Raw genomic sequence first — 25,809 nt, forward strand, 5'->3', positions numbered from 1 at the left:
TGTACCCGAGTCAGGTTTATAGGTCTCCTTGCTCGCACAAGCTTTTTCAGTTCTGCACACAGATTTTCTATAGGACTGAAGTCAGGGCTTTGTGATGGCCACTCCAATACCTTGACTTTTTTGTCCTTAAGCCATTTTGCCACAACTTTGGAAGTATGCTTGGGGTCATTGTCCATTTGGAAGACCCATTTGCAACCAAGCTTGAACTTCCTGACTGATGTCTTGAGATGTTGCTTCAATGTATCCACATAATTTTCCTCCCTCATGATGCCATCAATTTTGGGAAGTGCACCAGTCCCACCTGCTGCAAAGCACCCCCACAACATGATGCTGTCACCCCCGTGCTTCACAGTTGGAATGGTGTTCTTCGGCTTGCAAGCATCCCCCTTTTTCCTCCAAACATAACGATGGTCATTATGGCCAAACGGTTCTATTCCGGTTTCATCCGACCAGAGGACATTTCTCCAAAAAGTACAATCTTTGTCCCCATGTGCAGTTGCAAACTGTAATCTGGCTTTTTAATGGCAGTTTTGGAGCAGTGGCTTCTTCCTTGCTGAGTGGCCTTTCAGGTTATGTCGATATAGGACTAATTTTTACTGTGGATAAAGATACTTTTGTACCCGTTTCCTCCAGCATCTTCACAAGGTCTTTCGCTGTTGTTCTGGGATTGATTTGCACTTTTCGCACCAAAGTACGTTCATCTCTAGGAGACAGAACGCGTCTCCTTCCTGAGAGGTATGACAGCTGCGTGGTCCCATGGTGTTTATACTTGCGTACTATTGTTTGTACAGATGAACGTGGTACCTTCAGGCGTTTGGAAATTGCTCCCAAGGATGAACTAGACTTGTGGAGGTCTCCAAGTCTTGGCTGATTTCATTAAATTTTCCCATGATGTCAAGCAAAGAGGCACTGCGTTTGAAGGTAGGCCTTGAAATACATCCACAGATGTTGTCAATTAGCCAATCAGAAGTTTCTAAAACCATAAAATCATTTTCTGGAATTTTCCAAGCTGTTTGAAGGCACAGTCAACTGAGTTTATGTAAACTTCTGACCCACTAGAATTGTGACACAGTGAATTAAGTGAAATAATCTGTCTGTAAACAATTGTTGGAAAAATTACTTGTGTCATATACAAAGTAGATGTCCTAACCAACTTGCCAAAACTATAGTTTTTTAACAAGACATGTGTGGAGTGGTTGAAAAACGAGTTTTAATGACTCCAACCTAAGTGTATGTAAACGTCCGACTTCAACTGTATAAACTTGAGATCTGCCATATGAACAATTATTGAAAGAGGTTCATTGGTCATTTCAACTAGGGTAACAGAACAAGGGTAATATAATAAATATTTTTTTAAAGGAATATGAATTACAATAAAATGCTTTATTGAACTTAGTACAATTGTCATACCTTATCATAACCTAAAAACAAAGGATGTTTTGCTCCCTGTCTGAGAGACAAAAATATGTAGCTTCAAATAGTGTTTAAAATACATTACCTTTGAGGTTCCTCAAATGGGGCAAAAATAAACCACATAATTGACCGAGATGGGTTTTTACAGTGTAAATGGGTGGTAAAGATAAAGAACAGATGCAAGCCCTAATATATTGTTCATCTACAACAGCAAGAGTGACTCATTCATTCATCGAACACTAACATGATATTAACCACTCTGCTTTGCTACTGTGAGATGTATCAATCATTTTGCTGCTGTAAGGGTTGGCCGATGCGGCGGAATCCTACTGATTATACAATAACAATTGCCGTTCCTCTCCGCAGAAACATAATACCTGTCAATTTGAAAAGCTCATGTCACATCACTGTCAAAGTCCTCGGAGGCAAGGATAGATTGATAGACTACAAATTCCAATGTGCATATATATATATATATATATATATATACACACACACACACTCACACACACAGTGGGACAAAAAAGTATTTAGTCAGCCACCAATTGTGCAAGTTCTCCCACTTAAAAAGATGAGGGAGGCCTGTAATTTTCATCATAGGTACACTTCAACAGACAAAATGAGAATCCAGAAAATCACATTGTAGGATTTTTAATGAATTTATTTGCAAATTATGGTGGAAAATAAGTATTTGGTCAATAACAAATGTTTCTCAATACTTTGTTATATACCCTTTGTTGGCAATGACAGAGGTCAAACGTTTTCTGTAAGTCTTCACAAGGTTTTCACACACTGTTGCTGGTATTTTGGCCCATTCCTCCATGCAGATCTCCTCTAGAGCAGTGATGTTTTGGGGCTATTGCTGGGCAACACGGACTTTCAACTCCCTCCAAAGATTTTCTATGGGGTTGAGATCTGGAGACTGGCTAGGCCACTCCAGGACCTTGAAAAGCTTCTTACGAAGCCACTCCTTCGTTGCCCGGGTGGTGAGTTTGGGATCATTGTCATGCTGAAAGACCCAGCCACGTTTCATCTTCAATGCCCTTGCTGATGGAAGGAGGTTTTCAATTCTTTCCTTTACACGGATCAGTCGTCCTGGTCCCTTTGCAGAAAAACAGCACCAAAGCATCATGTTTCCACCCCCATGCTTCACAGTAGGTATGGTGTTCTTTGTCCTCCAAACACGACGAGTTGAGTTTTTACCAAAAAGTTATATTTTGGTTTCATCTGACCATATGACATTCTTCCAATCTTCTTCTGGATCATCCAAATGCTCTCTAGAAAACTTCAGACGGCCTGGACATGTACTGGCTTAACACGTCTGGCACTGCAGGATTTGAGTCCCTGGCGGCGTAGTGTGTTACTGATGGTAGGCTTTGTTACTTTGGTCCCAGCTCTCTGCAGGTCATTCACTAGGTCCCCCTGTGTGGCTCTGGGATTTCTGCCTACTGTTCTTGTGATCATTTTGACCCCACGGGGTGAGATCTTGCGTGGAGCCCCAGATCGAGGGAGATTGTCAGTGGTCTTGTATGTCTTCCATTCCCTAATAATTGCTCCCACAGTTGATTTCTTCAAACCAAGCTGCTTACCTATTGCAGATTCAGTCTTCCCAGCCTGGTGCAGGTCTACAATTTTGTTTCTGGTGTCCTTTGACAGCTCTTTGGTCTTGGCCATAGTGGAGTTTGGAGTGTGACTGTTTGAGGTTGTGGACAGGTGTCTTTTATACTGATAACAAGTTCAAACAGGTGCCATTAATACAGGTAACGAGTGGAGAACAGAGGAGCCTCTTAAAGAAGAAGTCTGTGAGAGCCAGAAATCTTGCTTGTTTGTAGGTGACCAAATACTTATTTTCCACCATCATTTGCAAATCATTTCAATAAAAATCCTACAATGTGATTTTCTGGATTTTTTCTCTCATTTTGTCTGTCATAGTTGAAGTGTACCTATGATGAAAATTACAGGCCTCTCTCATCTTTTTAAGTGGGAGAACTTGCACAATTGGTGGCTGACTAAATACTTTTTTGCCCCACTGTATATATAAATAAATAAATATATAAATACATATATATACATATATACACATATATATATATAAATAATATATAAATACACACACACACACACACACACACACACACACACACACATACCTATGGGAATAAATTGTTGACCCAAATGACTTTCCTCTCATGCCAGTGACAGAAGCAGGGAAATAAAATTGCCTCCACAGATTATAAAATTTCCCAGCATGATGTAGGAAGGAGATGCCGTATGTGTGTTGAGGAACACATACTATGTTAGAGTAACCTGGGCTGAAGGTAGTTCAATGTATCCTCCAGACACATAGGCCTATATCATTAATAATCACTGATAGTACCCTATAATACATAGTGATGGACATAAAATGACAATAATGCTTTGTGCAACTTGTGGTCGAAATCGTGCACGGAGCCTTCACCGTGCACTGCCACTTTAAGAGCGCATCAGCAGTGTAGGGGTGATTATGCGTGGTCCCACCTGTCTGCATCCATCCTCATGTCCAGAGGGCCATCCTTACTGAGGGAGAATCCTCTCTCGGGACAGTCCATCTGCATGGAGGAGCAGCCAGCATCCAGAAGAACAGCATCCACACTACCTGACTGCAACCTCAGTCTAGACAGCAGGGCTCCCAGCTCACTGAAACGCCCCAGTAACGGGTGCACCCGGCCACTGGGGGAGGGAGGGAGGAGGGGGGACCTTTCATCAGATAATTAAATGTCAGGAAAGAGACATGGAGAAATGGGTACAGATTATGTAAACACATTCAACACAGGTCAGAAATACTGTACAAGAATTTGTACAAAAACTCCTGTTGACTCTTCCTGTTTGTTATGAATGCTAATGAGAAAAATAAAAAGCACTATAAAAACCTTTAAAGCAAAAGTGGTGGACAGAAAAAGTCACCCTTTCCTTGCTGTTCAACACCTGTCTCCTCTGGACCCCATCCCCATGCAAATCCTTCCTGTACAACACACAGCCTCCTGCCTCAACACACACACAGCCCTGTACAAGACACAGCCTCCTGCCTCAACACACAGACAGCCCTGTACAAGACACAGACTCCTGCCTCAACACACACACAGCCCTGTACAAGACACAGCCTCCTGCCTCAACACACAGACAGCCCTGTACAAGACACAGCCTCCTGCCTCAACACACAGACAGCCCTGTACAAGACACAGACTCCTGCCTCAACACACACATAGCCCTGTACAAGACACAGCCTCCTGCCTCAACACACACACTGCCCTGTACAAGACACAGCCTCCTGCCTCAACACACAGACAGCCCTGTACAAGACACAGACTCCTGCCTCAACACACACACAGCCCTGTACAAGACACAGACTCCTGCCTCAACACACAGACAGCCCTGTACAAGACACAGCCTCCTGCCTCAACACACAGACAGCCCTGTACAAGACACAGACTCCTGCCACACACACAGGTAGTGGGATCTTCCAATCACGGTCATGCATTTTTCATGTGACCTTTTCAGATAGTCAGCAGAGATGATGGCTGGTGTGAGCTAGAGGGGCAGCCATAAATCAGCCTGAGGGGTCACCCAACACTGGCAGACAGAAAGGGAGAGACAGAGGCGAGGTCTTACGACACCACACCAACCTGACATATAACGTCTTCCACATCTCAGCACCGCAGACAATTGCGATCCCTCCGCATCTAACATCCACTAATCTCCTCTCAATAGTCTTGTTGAAATAAAATAAAAGACCCCCATTGCGGCAATAAAGATATAATAGCAGTGGCCATCTCGATAAGGTCTCTCCCACTAACGGCTTAGCAAGGGGCGTTACCAAGCAGCCCTTGGGGTCCTTGTGTTTATACACCCACTGACGCTTGAGAGACCAAAGGTTGAGTGCAGCATCTCGCCCGCGCTGTCAGGCCAGGGCTTTCCTTATCATGCTCTAGAAGTTTTCCATTCTTCGCTGCAGTCATTAATATGCTGTAAAATCTATAGCAAGGCATTCTCCACACCCACGTGCTTCACAGACCCGTCCACCCCCTCCCGGTCCCATCTCAACAGAGCAGTGCCCCCAGACAGAGCAACCATGCCTACTGTGTACCAACACAGTATACAGTAAGACCTTATGTCAATATGCTGAGAATTTATGGCTTCTGCAGCTCCTTGGTTTAAGACCATTTTTATCAATCAGGACTCTTGATGCAAGTCCCCTAAAAAGTTACATTGAGTATAAAATGTAATAAAGTGTAGGAAAACTGAAGGGATATCATATTATCCATAGATTGTTTCATGGACATAAAATCTAAAATGTACAAACCTTTGTAATCCCCCTAATTCAATTAAACGTGGTTACCATGGTAAACAACACAGTGTGTGGAGATACATTTAATTTCATCCAGGTAGTTGACTTGTTTAAATGCATCGTAAGGTTTAATCATAAACTTGGTTTGGTACAGATGGTGTCGTGTCAACTCTTCTAGCCTCCTCCACAAATCTTACATTGTCTTCAGCAATAAGGCAGGCAGGCAAGGAGAGGAGGTGGATTAAGTAATGAAGAGACAAAGACCCTAACAAACTGTTCTTATAGTAGTTATGGCTAAAACGTGTTGAACTACAAAAGATTATGATGGAGCTTTCTTAGTAAGGGATTTTAATCTATGGGCTTTATTAATTGATAATTGCAAGAGATGAGACACTGACCAAGTGGGCAATTTCCTTATCATTAGTAACCATTTTCAGTTACTATATTTAAGATCCTGGTTATTTTTTTCTACACACCCTCAGCTATGCCGGTTGAACTCCCCAACACGCTGAGGAGGCTCCGATGCTCTGTTTCTGTGAGTCACAGGAGGATTTAAGAATATGCAAAACAGTTATAACGTTTTTTATTGATTAACTTCTTTATGTGGCTTAGACACATGGTTGGATATATAAATGCCTTATGTAAGGTGTTATATTATTAAACATGCCCAGTTTCAGAAGTGTGTGTGTGTGTGTGTGTGTGTGTGGTCCAAGTATAGGCTTATAATTGCTTTAGAGAACTGATCTATATGTAATTGTGCAACCCACAACATTGACATCATTCTTAACTTAGAACTGAATAAAAGGTTGTTGTTGTTTTAAATGCCATCTCCCCTGGCCCACCTACAACATGTTAAATGATTGAAGAGAAGGCCACATTGGGGCATATGGTGGATTGAATGACCTTAAGTAAATGCTGGACGATGCCCTGCCCTGCTGAGTGAGGTAACAGGGCTCCAGGCAGGGCAACCTTGTTTAAAAAAATAATGATGAACTGGTTATTGTTACAACCACTCTCCTTCACGTGCATGTGTCAAACTATGGCCAGTAGGGACACTCTTCCCTCTGGATAAGGTAGGCCCCAATGCCCCAGGGTGGTGACTGGGGTTACTGTCCTGCAAAGAGCGCCATTCGTCAGATGAGATGTTAACACTGAGGCTCTGACTGTCTGTAGTCACTACAACTTCCATGTCACATATCACATTAAAAGGTGTTTTGGGAACTGCTTCCATTTAAGTTCATTAGGGTCTTCAGGACGTGTGAAGATTGGCCATTAAACGGCAAAACTTCTGTCTTTCTTAATCAACACCCTGTTCCAATTTCTGTCAAGGTTCTCCACAAGTGCTCAGCTTGCATCTATTTTTGCTACTTGCCCCAGAAAATGTCCCCAGTTGTCCACAAATGTTATAAAGAAAGCCCTTCCCCTGTCTGTGTACTGTAGGCCCATCCTGGAAGTAAGTATTGGTGGTAGTATTGGTGCCCTGGAGCAGGACCTTAATAAAGGAACAGAGTTTTGAGCTGCTGCAGTCTACTTCATATGAGTGTCTGTCACCTGGTTATATGGGTTTGAAGTAGAGCAGATAAGGGTTTGCCTACACATATTCTGTCATTGTAAATAAGAATTTGTTCTTTACTGACTTGCCTAGTTAAATAAAGGTTAAATTAAAAAATAATTAATAATACAATTCCTCTGTTGGTTTGTTTAATCTTTTAAGCACTTCCTCTGACGGATGACACAGATGTACAGTACGGATGTACTGTGTAAAGATTGTGTCCTTTGTTTTCCATTTTCATGACTGTAACCTGAACACATTACACAAAAATGCACTATTTTCAGCAGCACTTGAAAACACACATCCGCAGATGCCATTCCCCTCCCAACGCCCCATCTTGAGGTAAAAGTGCCAGGAGTCCTCACCGTTGAGTGCTAAGCGTGTGTGTGTGTGTCCAACGTGATGCGCTGCTTCTCCACAAATCAAGTCTGAAATATTCCCCAGTGCTGACCTGCTCAGCTCCTCTACCTGCGTCACTAAGGCCTAAGACAAGATGCTGATTGATTGCTTTCAGCAGGGGAGCAGTGATGAAAATATCTACAGGACATGAAAAAAGAACACACACAAAGTACCACTGGCGAAAGATGCTTGTGTTTGGTTTGGAATGTGAACTTAAGCAACCTCAACTCTAGAAGTTTAAACTAAACTTAAAAATAAACAAATTTAGCATGAAGTGTTTAAGATGTAAGCCTAAGACTAAAGAGAGTTAGAGCTACGTAGATTCTCAGTAGAGTGCCACAACTAATGTCGTTTCCCCTTTCTTCTCCCTGGTAGGCCTGTTCACTAGATTTCACCCTAGGAGAGTGGAATGGTGTCTAAAGTAAACATGATATATCAGATACTGGCAAAATATTGCGATACTGGTATCGTCTCAGGCCTTCTTTCATTTTGATTTTGGCACAAATGAAAATGTGCAACTGATTTGCCCATTGCTTGACGTTTCAACATTGTCTCAATGAAGAGTTCAGCGTTCGACTAGCCATGTGTGACATGTACGCACAGTTACAAGCCTGATAGAATTTGCGGCAGGCTTCATACCATAGTAATACAGATGAAGCCTGAGTTGGAATCTGAAGCTAATTGAAGCTGGTTAGCTTTAGAAAACCCTGAGTAGATCCAGCTTCCTTCGTAGGATACCCCTCAGACCACTGCAACCAATGTGAAAGTTGTCAGGGCGTCTACTACGCTAGAAAATCGAACTCTTCCTCTGGGCACTAATCTAAGCAATTACATAAGTGCAGATTCACATCGCTCTTCAATAGTTTGCATCAAGGCTGTACTTTTTGCAAGGCAAAAGAGAAGTGAAATCAGTGAGGATAAAAATACGAGAGAGAGAAGAGAATGCTCTCCAGCCCTGTTGTGTGGAGGCATTACGTGGGCTGCAAGGGTCTTTTATACAGGCTTCCAATAATATTAGCTAATTGCTAGATTTCTCTGGCTTCTCTCAAATCGTGAGTGGGTGTGGAAGGGTTTATAGCTGGGGTATATTGCTGCTGACAGAATGGCGTACTCTGATTTTCTATCTTCCGTCTCATCCCCCTCTCATAGGCACGTTAGTGTAGCAGACATTCCCCCCCGAGAGAGGTTTCCCCGGAATCTACGTAAAAGGATTCCTACCCACGCCATGGTCTTAGGAACATCTAATTTTCATCCTCCCTCATGCACTCTCGCTTGCTCTCGCACACACTCTCTCCCTCATTATTAAACACAGTGGCCCGGTGTCTCCCTCCTCTCTCTTCGAAGTTTGCTGGGCTCTCCTCTCTCTTTACCTCCCACTCACCACTGACGGAACCTCAGTGGGAGGCAGCATCTCCCTCACACTGGGGCCGTGGGCCTCTGTTCTGACAAATGAGACGCCAGGCCCACCAGCTAAGCGTGGGGGGACTGGGTTTAAGTCTCCCTGACACAATGGATGTGGATGGTTTGTGAAACGAGGGGCTTTAACAGCAGTTACTCAGTGATTCATTTTCTTTCAGGGTTTGAAGGTTGGCAGGGAGGTGGAGAGGGTTGGGAGCTGGGATGCAAAAGGCTGTATCATGATCTAGCTAACCTTCAATCCAAACTATGATCCATAAATTGTTGACTATATAACTTTGAGGGAAAATAACCCACATAACAGCATTAACAATGCAAGCACATACCAATCACATTCGGCAGTAGAGCTATTGTGAATCAGACTTTATTAGAGTGTCTATTCTGTTTTGTAGTCTCACTTCAAATAACTGCCTCTAAAGCATGTATATATTAATCATAATGTAAGCAGGTACAGTGAAATTAATTGCATTGTAGGTAGCCTACACAATTTACAATGACTTTTATGTTTCTGCATATTAAGATGTGTTAAAGGGATCCTTTGGGATTTTGGCAATGAGACCCTTTATCTACTTTCCCAGTCAGATGAAGTCGTGGATACAATTTTTATTTATTTGTGTCTAACGTTAGCACCATTTGTAACTAGTTAGCAACTTCCTTCATACTGCACGCAGAGACATAAAAATGGTATCCATAAGTTCATCTGACTCTGGGGAAGAAGAAAGGGCCTCGTTGCCAAAATCCCAAAGGATCCCTTGATGTTCATTGACATTTCTACATGCAGATTACATTTGCAAACAAATGTATTTTGACTTGCAAATCTGTGAAATATGTGACTTAAGTACAATGTATAGCAATATTATACATACCACTGTAATTATTATAAAAAAGGCAATCACCTGTGTTCCTTGGCCAGCTGTTGAGCTAAGCTGAATGCTGTGGGGTCTCGGTCTAGAGCCACGACTGTCACCTCAGGAGATGCCCTCAGGATGGCTTTGGTGTGACCTCCACCTCCAAAAGTCATGTCCAGAACAACCTATGGACACAGACAATAGGTAGTCTGATGTCAAGGACAGTGCTTTCAGAGGCCTTACAATTACAACACTCTATCAATTAGCCTATACATGGTCCACATTTCTAAGGTGATTGCTCAGAGAATGATTAGTTAGCATACCTCAATTCCTAATGCACTATTACACTATGAAAGACTAAATAATCATGAAATGTCCAATCATATAATTGCAATTATATTATATATTATTGCCATTGTATTAATTGCTATCATGCACTTAAACATAGTTGTGAACATTTGAAGAACCTTTTAACCAACCGTGCTTTTTGAGTCTCTTTTTGTTGTCACAAAACAGCTATCTAGATAGACAGTTCTCCATTCGCATCAAAAAGTCAATTGTTTAGTCATCCTTGCCCCTCTTGAAAGATCTTTGTCAACTCAGCCTGCCGTCCAAGCTACACCCCAGCCCCAAATTCCCTGGACGATCTAAGCTACACCCACACATCACACAATATGTGTCCTGATAAATAAAAATGCCACTGAAAAATAAAGACTTACCCCCAATAGCACCTTCTGAAAAATGTACAATTAGTTTGACTGCCAATCTCTTTCTGGAGTTATAAGCTCAGCCCCTGCACATACTTTATCACGAGCCTTCTCGGGTCTCTACTCCTCCCGTTACGGGGTCTGAGACGCCGAAGCCCCTCACCATTAGCTCTGACAAATTGAAAACCCTAGTCATTGGCGACTCCATTACCCACAGTATCAGACTTCAAATGAATCATCCAACGATCATAGACTGTTTACCAGGGGGCAGGGCTACCGACGTTAAGGCTAATCTGAAGATGGTGCTGGCTAAAGCTAAAACTGTCGAGTGTAGAGAGTAGAGGTCGGCCGATTATGATTTTTCAACGCCGATAGTGATTATTGGAGGACCAAAAAAGCCAATACCAATTAATCGGACGATTTTTTAAATGTATTTGTAATAATGACAATTACAGCAATACTGAATGAACACTTATTTTAACTTAATATAATACATCAATAATAATCCATTTAGCCTCAAATAAATAATGAAACATGTTCAATTTGGTTTAAATAATGCAAAAACAAAGTGTTGGAGAATAAAGTAATAGTGCAATATGTGCCATGTAAAAAAGCTAACGTTTAAGTTCCTTGCTCAGAACATGAGAACATATGAAAGTTGGTGGTTCTTTTTAACATGAGACTTCAATATTCTCAGGTAAGAGGTTTTAGGTTGTAGTTAATATAGTATTTATAGGACTATTTCACTCTATACCATTTGTATTTCATATACCTTTGACTATTTGATGTTCTTATAGGCACTTTAGTATTTCCAGTGTAACAGTATAGCTTCCATCCCTCTCCTCGCCCCTACCTGGGCTCGACAACAGCCACCCTCGAAGCATCGTTACCCATCGCTCCACAAAATCCGCAGCCCATGCAGAGCAAGGGGAACAACCACTCCAAGTCTCAGAGCGAGTGACATTTGAAACACTATTAGCGCGCACCCCGCTAACTAGCTAGCCATTTCACATTGGTTACACCAGCCAGTTGATAGGCTTAAAGTAATAAACAGCTCAATGCTTGAAGCACAGTGACGAGCTGCTGGCAAAACGCACGAAAGTGGCGTTTGAATGAATGCTTACGAGCCTGCTGGTGCCTACCATCGCTCAGTCAGACTGCTCTATCAAATCATAGACTTAATTATATCATAATAACACACAGAAATATGAGCCTTAGGTCATTAATATGGTCGAATCCGGAAACTATCATTTCGAAAACAAAACGTTTATTATTTCAGTGAAATACGGAACCGTTCCGCATTTTATCTAACGGATGGCATCCATAAGTCTAAATATTGCTGTTACATTGCACAAACCTTCAATGTTATCTCATAATTACGTAAAATTCTGGCAAATTAGTTCGCAATGAGCCAGGCGGCCCAAACTGTTGCATATACCCTGACTCTGTGTGCAATGAACGCAAGAGAAGTGACACAATTTCACCTGGTTAATATTGCCTGCTATCCTGGATTTCTTTTAGCTAAATATGCAGGTTTAAAAATATATACTTCTGTGTATTGATTTTAAGAAAGGCATTGGTGTTTATGGTTAGGTACAGCAGTGCAACGATTGTGCTTTTTCCGCAAATGCGCTTTTGTTAAATCATCTCCCTGCGTTGCATCAATTATATGCAACGCAGGACACACTAGATAAACTAGTAATATCATCAACCATGTGTAGTTAACTAGTGATTATGATTGATTGATTGTTTTTTATAAAGATAAGTTTAATGCTAGATAGCAACTTAACTTGGCTTGTACTGCATTCGCGTAACAGGCAGGCTCCACGTGGAGTGCAATGAGAGGCAGGTGGTTAGCGCTGTAAGGTTGCAAGATTGAATCGTGGCCTGTTGAGGAGTGACTGACTCCATCCTAGCAGGAGGGGTGCTCTCATCTTATCTACGAACAGAGACAGGGCTCTAACTCCCCTAGCTCCACAATGAGATAGGGTGCAGGCCAGGCAGCAGGCTGTTAGCCAGCCTGCCAGCTTAGTGGAGTCTGCCACTAGCACAGTCAGTGTAGTGAGCTCAGCTATCCCCATTGAGACCGTGTTGGTGCCTCGACCAAGGTTGGGCAAAACTAAACATGGCGTTGTTCGCCTTAGCAATCTCACTGGAATAAAGACCTCCTCCATTCCTGCCATTATTGAAAGAGATTGTGATACATCTCAAAATAGGGCTCCTTAATGTTAGATCCCTCACTTCCAATGCAGTTATAGTCAATGAACTAATCACTGATCATAATCTGGATGTGATTGGCCTGACTGAAACATGGCTTAAGCCTGATGAATTCACTGTGTTAAATGAGGCCTCCCCTCCTGGTTACACTAGTGACCATATCCCCGCGCATCCCGCAGAGGTGTTGCTAACATTTACAATAGCACATTTCAATTTACAAAAAAAGTTTTCATCTTTTGAGCTTATAGTTATGAAATCTATGCAGCCTACTCAATCACTTTTTATAGCTACTGTTTACAGGCCTCACGGGCCATATACAGCATATCTCACTGAGTTCCCTGAATTCCTATAGGACCTTGTAGTCATGGCAAATAATATTCAAATTTTTGGTGACTTTAATATCCACATGGACCCACTCCAAAAGGCTTTCAGAGCCATCATCGACTCAGTGGGTTTTGTCCAACATGTCTCCGGACCTACTCACTGCCACAGTCATACTCTGGACCTAGTTTTGTCCTGTGGAATAAATGTTGTGGATCTTAATGTTATCCCTCATAATCCTGGACTATCGGACCACCATTTTATTACGTTTGCAATCACAACAAATAAATCTGCTCAGACCCCCAACCAAGGATCATCAAAAGTTGTGCTGTAAATTCTCAGACAACCCAAAGAATCCTAGATGCCCTTCCAGACTCCCTCCACCTACCAAAGGACGTCAGAGTACAAAACTCAGTTAACCACCTAACTGAGGAACTCAATTTAACCTTGTGCAATACCCTAGATGTAGTCGCAACCCTAAAAACAAAAAACATTTGTCATAAGAAACTAGCTCCCTGGTATACAGAAAATTACCTGAGCACTAAAGCAAGCTTCCAGAAAATTGGAACAGAAATGGCGCTACACCAAACTGGAAGTCTTCCGACTAGCTTGGAAAGACGTACCGTGCAGTATCGAAGAGCCCTCACTGCTGCTCGATCATCCTATTTTTCCAATTTAATTAAGGAAAATAACAATCCCCCCAAAAAAATGGATACTGTCGCAAAGCTAACTAAAAAGCAGCATTCCCCAAGAGAGGATGGCTTTCACTTAAGCAGTGATAAAATCAGGAAATTCTTTGAGAAAAATATAATATAAATATACATTTCGGACTCCTTTAAATCTGCGTATTCCTCTAAAGCTCAGTTGTCCTGAGTCTGCACAAATCTACCAGGACCTAGGATCAAGGGGGACAATCACGTTTTTTAGTATTTTATCTCGACACATTAATGGAAATAATCATGGCCTCTAAACCTTCAAGCTGCATACTGGACCCTATTCCAACTAAACTACTGAGAGAGCTGCTTACTGTGCTTGGCCCTCCTATGTTGAACATAATAAACGGCTCTCTAGCCACCGGGTGTGTACCAAACTCACTAAAAGTGGCAGTAATAAAGCCTCTCTTGAAAAAGCCAAACCTTGACCCAGAAAATATAAAAAACTATTGGCCTGTATCAAGTCTCCCATTCCTCTCAACATTTTTAGAAAAAGCTGTTGCGCAGCAACTCAGTGCCTTCCTGAAGACAAACAATGTATACAAAACCTTTCAGTCTGGTTTTAGACCCCATCATAATGGCGTCAGACCGAGGCTCTGCATCTGTCCTCGTGCTCCTAGACCTTAGTGCTGCTTTTGATACCATCGATCACCACATTCATTTGGAGAGATTGGAAACCCAAATTGGCCTACACGGACAAGTTCTGGCCTGGTTTAGATCTTCTCTGTCGGAAAGATATCAGTTTGTCTCTGTGAATGGTTTTTGCTCTGACAAATCAACTGTAAATGTCGGTGTTCCTCAAGGCTCCGTTTTAGGACTACTATTTTCACTATATATTATACCGAATGATGTCATTCGGAAACTAAATGTAAACTTTCACTGCTGTGCGGATGACACACAGCTGTACATTTCGATGAAACATGGTGAAGCCCCAAAATTGCTCTCCCTGGAAGGCTGTGTTTCAGACATAAGGAAGTGGATGGCGGCAAATGTTCTACTTTTAAACTCGGACAAAGCAGAGATGCTTGTTCTAGATCCCAAGAAACAAAGAGATCTTCTGTTGAATCGGACAATTAATCTTGATTGTTGTACAGTCGTCTCAAATAAACCTTGGCTTTACTCTGGACCCTGATCTCTCTTTTGATGAACATATCAAGACTGTTTCAAGGACCGCTTTTTTTCATCTACGTAACATTGCAAAAATCAGATACTTTCTGTCCAAAAATTATGCAGAAAAATGTATCCATTCTTTTGCCACTTTTAGGTTAGACTACTGCAATGCTCTACTTTCTGGCTAAAGCACTAAATATACTTCAGTTAGTGCTAAACACGGCTGCTAAAATCTTGACAAGAACCAAACATTTTTATCATATTACTCCAGTGCTAGCCTCTACACAGGCTTCCGGTTAAGGCAAGGGCTGATTTCAAGGTTTTACTGCTAACCTACAAAACATTACATGGGCTTGCTTCTACCTATCTTTCTGATTTGGTCCTGCCGTACATACCTACACGTATGCTACGGTGTCCTGGCAGAATCAGAATTCTTTAGGTAACATTTATAAATAAGATGTTTTCTTAATATGTATAAGCATGCTTATGTGGGAAAAGTTACTTGGGGCCCAGAGAGGGGAGAGGTCGGGTTAGTCTTATCTGTGAATGTGTCTGTAAACTATTCCTAAAACATGTGAAGGGATGGTGTGATTAATGGGGAACCAGTTAGGTGGCTCCACAATGTCTGTGTGCCAGTCACATCTCTCTGTAAGCTTGTCCAGGAGGGGGTGTATTTGATATATGCCATTGGATGAGGTAATGTTTTTGGTTCTAAGTGGTACCAAGAATGAGATAAGAGCTTTTGTTTAGGAGACCAAACTGAACGATAATTTATAGCTAATTCTATAAATTATGGGATACTCCTTTTTCTGGTAAAAGGTTATTTCCTAAGATCTGTTATTCGTCATGCGAGTTTTGATTGGTGTGTCTTGGCTATAAATGATACTAAGGACTGTTTTGTAAGCAATCTCAGAGAATAGATTTATAGACACTGAATTGATCTGAGAGTCACAGGGCTATGGTGAAGCTCATATAATTAAAAATGTACTTTATGATAACTCGAACTTGTGTGTGGTTTGCTCTCTCATGATTTGGTAATACAGGAAATTTCCACAACAACGTTCACAAGACACAGGCCTCCTTAATGTCCCTAGAATTTCTAAGCAAACAGCTGGAGGCAGGGCTTTCTCCTATAGAGCTCCATTTTTATGGAATGGTCTGCCTATCCATGTGAGAGGCGCAGACATGGTCTCAACATTTAAGTCTTTATTGAAGACTCATCTCTTCAGTAGGTCCTATGATTGAGTGTAGTCTGGCCCAGGAGTGTGAAGGGGAACGGAAAGGCACTGGAGTAACGAACCGCCCTTGATGTCTCTGCCTGGCCAGTTCCCCTCTCTCCACTGGGATTCTCTGCCTCTAACCCGATTACTGGGGCTGAGTCACTGGCTTACTTACTGGTGCTCTTCATTGCCATCCCTAGGAGGGGTGCATCACTTGAGTGGATTGAGTCACTGACGTGATCTTCCTTTCCGGGTTGGCGGCCCCCTTTGGGTTGTGCCGTGGCGGATATCTCTGTGGGCTATACTCAACCTTGTCTCAGGATGGTAAGTTGGTGGTTGAAGATATCCCTCTAGTGGTGTGGGGGCTGTGCTTTGGCAAAGTCGGTGGGGTTATATCCTGCCTGTTTGGCCCTGTCCCGGGGTATCGTTGGACGGGGGCCACAGTGTCTCCCGACCCCTCCTGTCTCAGCCTCCAGCATTTATGCTACAGTAGTTTGTGTGTCTGGGGGCTAGGGTCAGACTGGAGTATTTCTCCTGTCTTATCCGGTGTCTTGTGTGAATTTAAGTATGCTCTCTCTCTCTCTCTCTGAGGATCTGAGCCCTAGAACCATGCCTCAGGACGACCTGGCATGATGACTCCTTGCTGTCCCCAGTCCACCTGGCCGTGCTGCTGCTCCAGTTTCAACTGTTCTGCCTGTGGCTCTGGAACCCTGACCTGTTCACCGGACATGCTACCTGTCCCAGTTCTGTTATAATCTCCACTCAGCACAGCCAGAAGAGGACTGGCCACTCCTCATAGCCTGGTTCCTCTCTAGGTTTCTTCCTAGGTTTTGGCCTTTCTGGGAGTTTTTCCTAGCCATCGTGCTTCTACACCTGCATTGCTTGCTGTTTGGGGTTTTCGGCTGGGTTTCTGTACAGAACTTTGTGACATCAGCTGATGTAAGAAGGGCTTTATAAATACATTTGATTGATTGATTGATCACTCTCTGCATCATCACTGTGAATGGGGATTGTGGAAAATGGCTGTCTGTGAATGAGCATTCAAATAAACAAATGGTAAAATTGTTGAACATAGTAAATAATATTGATGACATTTGTCAAAAGTATTTGTCTGAGAAAATCACTACATAGTTTTGTAGAAATTACCCATTGATTATTTTCTGAGAAAATCACTACATAGCTGTTTCTCCACTACCTAGCCGCCTCTCTCTTTTACTTCAGTGGTTTGTAAAATAATTGAGTCATCCAGACATCTTTTTAAAACACCTACAGAGCTGTTCTCTTCCAGTGAACAAAACACAATGAGCATAAACAAGTTAAGATATAACTTGTTAATCAAGGTAATTTGCTTATAGATCAGTCTATGTAAAGTCTATTCACTCCCCGACTGTTTTGGCTCACAGCTACGGTTTCCAGCTTGAATTGAAGACTCTCGGGTATCGGGTTACATATCCACATCCATTGGAGGCTGGGAAGTCCCGCCTAAACTTTCATTCGCTGGTCAGACTGTCTGTACATTTTTGGTGGAAGGATAGGTCGCACCCTCATATGCAGCACAGAGTTGGAAAACTAAGAACCTTCCATATAGATAGCATCTAGTTGTTCTACGATAAACAAATGGTTTTATAAATTATATATTTTTTAAATGAACAATTTGTAGACAGTCATTATTCATACTTCATTACAGCAGGACAACAAGTATAGGAGACGAAGGCTGAGATCTTAAATTCGTAGAGTCACTAACCAACTCTGTGAGATGTACAGGAGGGGAGGAAAGAATGAATCAAGGCAGTACTGCAGGAAATAAGGATACTTTTCCAACCCACTAGTTATATGATTAATTATTACAGTAAAAAGGCAGCTGAACTCTTACAGGATGTAATTTATGAAGTTTATAGTAAATATACAGTACAAGTCAAAAGTTTGGAAACCTACTAATTCAAGAGTCATGTAGTAATCATATGCAGTAACCACAAAATTGTTACACAAATCAAAATATATTTTAGATTTTAGATTCTTGAAAGTAGCCACCCTTTGCCTTGATGACAGCTTTGCACACTCTTGGCATTCTCTTAACCAGCTTCATGAAGTAGTCACCTGGAATGCATTTCAATTAACAGGTGTGCCTTGTTAAAAGTTCATTTGTGGAATTTCTTTCTTTCTTAATGCTTCTGAGCCAATCAGTTGTGTTGTAACAAGGTAGGGTTGGTATACAGTGAAAGAACCGACGCTGGAGTCGAGAAGCAGGTATGGGGAGTAGAACATTTAAATAAGGAACTAACAAAGAACAAGACAGGAACTACGTCAGCACACGGGTACACAATTACAATCAACAATCAATGCAGCAGCAGGTAACAGAGATGGGGAACTGACAAATATAAGGGAGGTAATACGCTGATGCGAGTGACGGGGAAAGGCAGGTGTGTGTACTGATGGTGGCAGGAGTGCATAATGCTGGGGAGCGTGGCATCTTCGAGCTCCAGGGAGAGGGAGCAGGCACAGGCGTTACAGTACCCACCCCCCCACCACAAGCCTGATGGGCCGGCCGAGGAATGGGCGCTGGACAAGCCAGCTGGGTATGAAATCCAGACAAAGCGGCAGAGGCGTGGGAGCCTGACGAGCTGGCTGGGCTTCATACGAAGCACTCCCTGATGCTTCGTATGAAGGCTTCTGCATTGATTGTCTTATATCCTTGTGCTGACGCTGTTCCTGTCTTGTTTTATGTCTGTTCCTGATTGAATGTTTGACTCCCCGTACCTGCTTCTCATCCCCTGTGTTGGTCCTTACAGAATGCAGAAGCCTTCATACAAAGCATCGGGGAGTGCTGATGTTCTAGTTGTTGGTGACATCTACATTTGAGATTTTTGGTTCCAACCGCCGTATCTTTGTGAGACGCAGAGTAGGTGAACGGATGATCTCCGCAAGTGCGATTCCCACCGTGAAGCATGAAGGAGGAGGTGTAATAGTGCTTTGCTTGTGACAGTGTCTGATTTATTTAGAATTTAAGGCACATTTAACCAGCATGGCAAGTTAAGGAGAGTGATGGAGTGCTGCATCTGATGACCTGGCCTCCACAATCACCCGACCTCAACCCAATTGAGATGGTTTGGGATGAGTTGGACCGCAGAGTGAAGGAGAGAATGCCAAGAGTGTGCAAAGCTGTCGTCAAGGCAATGGGTGGCTACTTTTAAAAATATATTTGGATTTGTTTAACACTTGTTTGGTTACTACATGATTCCATATGTGTTATTTCATAGTTTTGATGTCTTCACTATTATTTTACCGTGTAGAAAATAGTCAAAATAAAGAATAAGTAGGAGTGAGTTGGTTTCCAAACTTTTGACTGGGACTGTATATTTTTACACCCCTCAAAAATATCTCTCTACATTTTGGAAAGGAAACAATTTGCCAACTTTTGTGTCTTATTTGGGACAGAAGACTAAAGGTTGTCGGCAAAGTCTGGGTGAGCGACCATAAAATTCTAGTCTTGTCACCTCTAACTGGTTCAGACATGATCCACTCCATTGCCATAAGGAAGAACAGGGGGGCAGGGGTTGACCAGGGGGTTAAATGTCACTAGGTATGTTTTTTTATTTGATCCTGTCACAGAGACAGAGCTTTTCCCTGTCAGGACATGCTTGCCTTTTTTGTGTGGCTGTCAAACAGAAGGTGGGGGCCAAGTTATCCACACAGATTCTGTGACAAAATGTTACTTTACTGCCTTTCCATTCATTTTCTTTTTCTACTATAAAGAATGTTATGTAAAAATGATTGAGGGTGTGCACAAATGCCCAATTACAGAGCAGCCTACAGTACAATTATCTACATTGCACTTGCATCCAATTACAGCAGATGTGGTCATATTGTTATGCTCCCAGTGTAATGGGGCATGGCTTTGGAAAAAATGTATGACGGAAGAAAGAAAACGGCAAGCATCACATTTTTTGATTAGACCACAAATCATTTTGAATAGAATTTGTTTTGATGACAGTTTGTGTAGATTCTTACCAACGTATTCAGCTCATCTGGATGAGGTGGTTCATGGTGGTTTTGTGAAGAGTAACTTTTCCTGAAGACTTGTGTTAGCTCCCAGAGTGTATGGCTAGGCTTTAGCTCATCGGGATAACAGTCTTGTGGCATGCGAGACAGCTGGGTTTGAACCTATTTGTTGACATTGGTGCCATGCCTCAGATCGGTCTTTGCAAGAAGATCCTCAAAAGTGGGTAAAGTTGAATGAAGATGGTTTGGTAAGACATGCTTGTGCATTGCCTGAGAGTTGAGGACTTGTGATACATCCCGAGCTAATGACTACGATTCAGCTCAGTGAGCTAACACAGTCTTGTGGTGTGCAGGAAACCCGAGTTCGAACTCAGTCGGTCACATGTACATAACCATAAGTATTCAGTAAACACAAATTTTAGCCACACTGTACTTTCAATATCTTATTTTTTTCTTTCTGTGCCTTTACAACCATATGCCTATTTATTTTGGGTTGGAAGGGAAATTGTTTTCAGCGTCTCTTAACAGTGGATGCTCCCTAACCATTGCATTTTTTAAGAAAGTGAAAGGAAAACATTGCAGTCAAGTTGTCTGTGGCTTATGACTTCTGCCTTTTGTCACATTGCATCAACAAAAAGGGCTTTTTGGTGGCCAACAGATGGAAAATGACAATGGGAAATGTCTTCCGTTCCCCACAGAAACATTAAACATGCCGATCGATAGTGACGTCGGAGGTGGGGTGTGTGTGCATGTGAGAGAAGAGGTGATCAATGGCGTTTCCCTCTCCCATCTCCCATCTAAAGCACAGCAGCAGATGGGGCGGAGGTGTGGGCTAGTGGGATGAGTCACACGCATAATGAACTCGCCTGTTGTGCCATTCAATACAAAAAAAAGAAAAAACAACAAAATTACAAACTGCAAAGTCTGCTGGCCTTTAACCAACATGTTAAATAAGACAACATCTTATGGCACAATAGGAACTGTGAAATGACACACACAAACACTATCATACACAATCTACACACGCCTTCTTTAGTTGTATTATTTGTATATTGTTGTATTTAACATTTGTGTGACTGTTCTCGTCGTGTTTTGGTTTGTTTTTGTGTGGACCCCAGGAAGAATAGTTGCTGCTTCGGCAAAAGCTAATGGGGATCCGAATAAACCAAACGTTTCAAAACCAAAAGGGTAAGTATATGCTACTAAAAGGCAAACTAGTTATTAGCCTAAACAAAAATTCACAAATTCTACAGCACAACGCCAGAGTCATGTCTTAAGTGTAAAACTAACATTATAAACTGTGGTTCGAGCCCTGAATGCTGATTGGCTGACAACCGTGGTATATCAAACCGTATACCACGGGTATGACAAAACATTTTTTTTCACTGCTCTAATTACATTGGTAACCAGTTTATAATAGCAGTAAGGCACCTCAGGGATTTGTGGTATATGGACAATATACCACAGCTAAGTGCTGTATCCAGGCACTCTGCGTTGCATCGTGCTTAAGAACAGCTCTTGGCTGTGGTATATTGGTCATATACCACACCCCCTCAGGCCTTACTGCTTAAAAATCCAAAAGTTATGGGCGGAGTTAGAAAGTTGGCGGTCAGAAGTATTACAATGTAAATGTACTTTTAATCTGTTTGTCTGCATATGTCAAGACATGGCATTTGAGGGTGCAGTAAGATACCCAATGGGTTGGGCAATACTTTCATCAATCATCTTGAAAAAACATGTACTTAAAAACTGGAAATCAGCCAATCCTGCATCATTAACACAATGGAAAGGTCAAATGCTCTATTATCTACATTTTTTAAGTGTGTGGGCGACGGAGAGAAACAAAATGGTGCCGTTTGAGGCCATGTGGCGGAGAGTGATACGGGCGCGTGAGCAGGTGGGTCTGGGCAGGGTGATGTTGTGGATGTTTGTGTGAGTTTGTATGTTGTCGTTTGTAAATTGATGTTTTGTATTGTTAAAAATAAAATCGTACAACAACAAAAAATGGAAAACTAGTCTTCTATGGGGGCAAGCAGGGGATCCAATCTCATCAACTCTACCTCAGCTCAGCTCAAGCCTCCTAAATCTTTAGAACTGTGGCCATAGAAGCAACAATGCTGATCCTGCCTAGGTGATGTGGATTGCTAAAGTAGTAAGTCGAAAGTGATAATAAACAGTGTAGGCTTACTAGGCTATGTGGCAGTATTGGAATCAGAGGTAGATAAGGAGGAATCCACCTATGAGCATCAACTAATAAAAACTTTTTTTTTTAAATGCCTTCTAATACAGTATTAACCTGAAGCTAGTAAACCTGTTAATGTAATCACAGCACAACCCACTCCAGTCTAGACACCAATCCTCATGATGTCTCCTAGCCCAGTCTAGGATAACAAGGACTGCCTCTGGGCATGAACAGATAATCTATTACATTTTTAATCCATGCTTTAGATGTATGATGGGAAGATCACCACCACCATGACTGCTCATTGAGGATTAGGCGTGTGAACACATGGGACCTTTCAAGCTTCGGGCACCAAATACACCCCACAGTCCAATTTTTGGGGGAATGGTAAAACGTTTTCAGTGTACACTACATCGACTAAAACCAGATATACACTACGTAGAAAATAAAATTGACCTATATATTTGTTAATAAGATCATCTTTGAGAACTATCGACCACCAACAACAAAAAAGGCACAGTCAAGGAGAATCAAAAATGTATACATTCAGGAGTATTTTTTATCATGGCAGGATTTGGTTATGTTTGAGTTTCTCAGATAGCATAAGCCATGCCAAAATGTGTAGAATTTCAGGAAACTGGATTTTAAAACTGCAATTATTTCTCCATGCTCAATTGCAAAATGTGTAGAATTAAAAAAAAATTGGCTTAAAAAAAAGCAACATTTTGTCTCTGTGGCCAAGAGAAGTGTCGCAAAAAAATCTGGTCGGCGGCGCACCAATGGCCAAGCCCATTGTCACCCCCCACATATCTAAGCCCCATTTTGATCCAGAAAAAAACCCTGCCTATGTGTTAAACCTCATGTGACAAATGGAAATATATCCTACTACGGGAAGGAGCATGCAATGCAACAAGTCTACCAGATCCAGCAGTGTCATTGGAGGGTATTTTCATTTGTTTACCCACAACTCTCCTCCTGTGATGTATTTTTAGAGCATGATGTCTGTTTTGAAAAAGAAAAAGAGAAAAAGCCTCAAATAAGAATGCCTTGTGTAACATCTACAGAGGCCATCATTTTATGTGATCCTTCCCCTTTAAACAACCTGCCATCTCGGCAACCAGACGGACCAAACAACTCCCTGAAGGATTTGGCTATAATGGGCTTGGCATTTGCAGTGACGATTGACACTGAAGTTGGATCAAATCATTCGCATACATACAGAGGGGTGTCTGTAGTGCTCTAGCCAAGTCTGCCTGGACCAAGACATCCTGGATCAGGCAGGAGGGGAAAGATATAAAGAAGCTGATTAAACTGCATGATCATTACACAGCTGCACCTAGTGATGGGGCCAATAAAAGGCCATTCTAAAATGTGCAGTTTTGTCACACAACACAATGCCACAGATGTCTCAAGTTTTGAGGGAGCGTGCAATTGGCATGCTGACTGCAGGAATGTCTACCAGAGCTGTTGCCAGATAAAATGATGTTCTTTTCTCTACCATAAGCTGCTTTCAAAGTCGTTTTAGGGAAATTGGAAGTCTGTCCAACCGGCCTCACAAACACAGACCACGTGCGTGGCATAGTGTGAGTGAGCGGATTTCTGATGTCAACGTTGTGAACAGAGTTCCCTATGGTGGTGGTGGGGTTATAGTATAGGCAAGCATAATCTATAGACAACACAATTGCATTTTATTGATGGCAATTTGAATGCACAGAGATACCGTGACAAGATCCTGAGGCCCATTGTCATGCCATTCATTCAGCATGATAATGCACAACCCCATGTTGCAAGGATCGGACACAATTCCGTGAAGTTGAAAATGTCCCAATTCTTCCATGGCCTGCATACTCACCAGACATGTCCCCCTTTGAGCATGTTTGGGATGCACTGGATCGACATGTACGACAACGTGTTCCAGTTCCCGCCAATATCCAGCAACTTCGCACAGCCATTGAAGAGGAGTGGGACACCGTTCCACAGGCCACAATCAACAGCCTGATCAACTCTATGCGAAGGAGACGTGTCAAACTGCATGAGGCAAATGGTGGTCACACCAGATACTGACTGGTTTTCTGATCCATGCCCCTACCTTTTTTAAAGGTATCTGTGACCAACAGATGCATATCTGTATTCCTAGTCATGTGAAATCCATAGATGAAGGAATAATGACTGATTTCCTTATATGAACTGCAACTCAGTAACAGTTTTGAAATTGTTGTGAGTTTATATTTTTGTTCAGTATACTTTAAAATGACTAAAACAAAATCAAAATGTGTAGAAATGATAATGGACCTACATTTAAACAGTTTCTTGACTGTCCAGATCACTAATAATCACCGGAATTAAAGCTGCACAGTCGAAGAGTATAGAAATGTTCAAAAACTATGCAAGTTTTGACGGCGAGGAAATATAACCAATATTCAGTGCGGCGCCCCCAAAGACCCCGGTTAAAGATTGAAGACGGCCACCGAGACAAAATTAGTTTGACACCCCTGTCTTAGATGAACATATGTTAATGATGAGGTTGTAATCTGATTTGACAAGGCAGGAAGAAAGGTAAAGCAATCATAACAGGTGAGACATACATCTTGAACCTTAGCCTTGTGAATGATCATCAATATACAGTTGCATGCATGTCCACTAATTAAGGGATGTAATATCTGCCTTTTCCAGCAGAGGGAACAGGAGAGTCAGGAGCGCACCAAGTGTCGCAGTTGGGCATTGAACCTACAAGGCAGTGGTAGTTTGCAGGGCAGTTGGGCATAGAAACTACAAGGCAGTGGTAGTTTGCTGGGCAGTTGTGCATTGAATCTACAAGGCAGTGGTAGTTTGTAGGGTAGTTGGGAATTGAAACTACAAGGCATTGGTACTGTAGCTTGCAGAGCAGTTGGGCATTGAAACTACAAGGCAGTGGTACTGTAGCTTGCAGGGCAGTTGGGCACAGTCACCTCACTGCATTCCTCTAAACACCTTCTATGCTCAACATCCTAACAGAAACAGGGGAGAAAAGTTAGATACTGCTTAAGGGTAAAGTTACACAATAGCCTATATGAAAATCCTTCTGGGATGCCCTTGCATTTTATAAAATGGTTTTACATATCGAGTTCATTAGTGATTTAGTTCATGCAGACATATGACAGTCTGGCTATATGAAAAAAAAAAGGCCACATCTCGATAATCTCCCTCTTCAGTTCATTAGGAAAAGGGGACAGGAACCTGAGAGATGGCAGAGGACTCACGAAAATCCTACTTGTGACTCCCCAGCCCGGGTCAGTTACAATGAGGGATCTAAAATGTCATTGAGGGGAGTTTTTAAATATCTTGTTACACTAACAGACAGACCATTAGGGAGACCGATCCACTGGTACAGGATCGCTTTCCTTGTCGC

At 42.2% G+C, this 25,809-nt stretch overlaps 1 protein-coding gene across 2 annotated transcripts in view; it reads right to left on the reverse strand.

Moving 5' to 3' along the window:
* LOC115113707 (12S rRNA N4-methylcytidine methyltransferase-like) overlaps positions 1-25,809 on the reverse strand; it is a 57,836-nt gene that overhangs the window by 10,837 nt on the left and 21,190 nt on the right. For both annotated transcript variants that reach the window (XM_029641647.2, XM_029641646.2), the window contains exons 3-4: positions 10,001-10,137; positions 3,931-4,122 (exon numbers count right to left, since the gene is read on the reverse strand). In XM_029641647.2, coding sequence (XP_029497507.1) covers positions 3,931-4,122; positions 10,001-10,137 — 329 coding nt within the window. The remainder of the gene's footprint in view (positions 1-3,930; positions 4,123-10,000; positions 10,138-25,809) is intronic.

The sequence above is a fragment of the Oncorhynchus nerka genome, linkage group LG28 (assembly GCF_034236695.1).
Source record: "Oncorhynchus nerka isolate Pitt River linkage group LG28, Oner_Uvic_2.0, whole genome shotgun sequence".
Taxonomy (NCBI): domain Eukaryota; kingdom Metazoa; phylum Chordata; class Actinopteri; order Salmoniformes; family Salmonidae; genus Oncorhynchus; species Oncorhynchus nerka.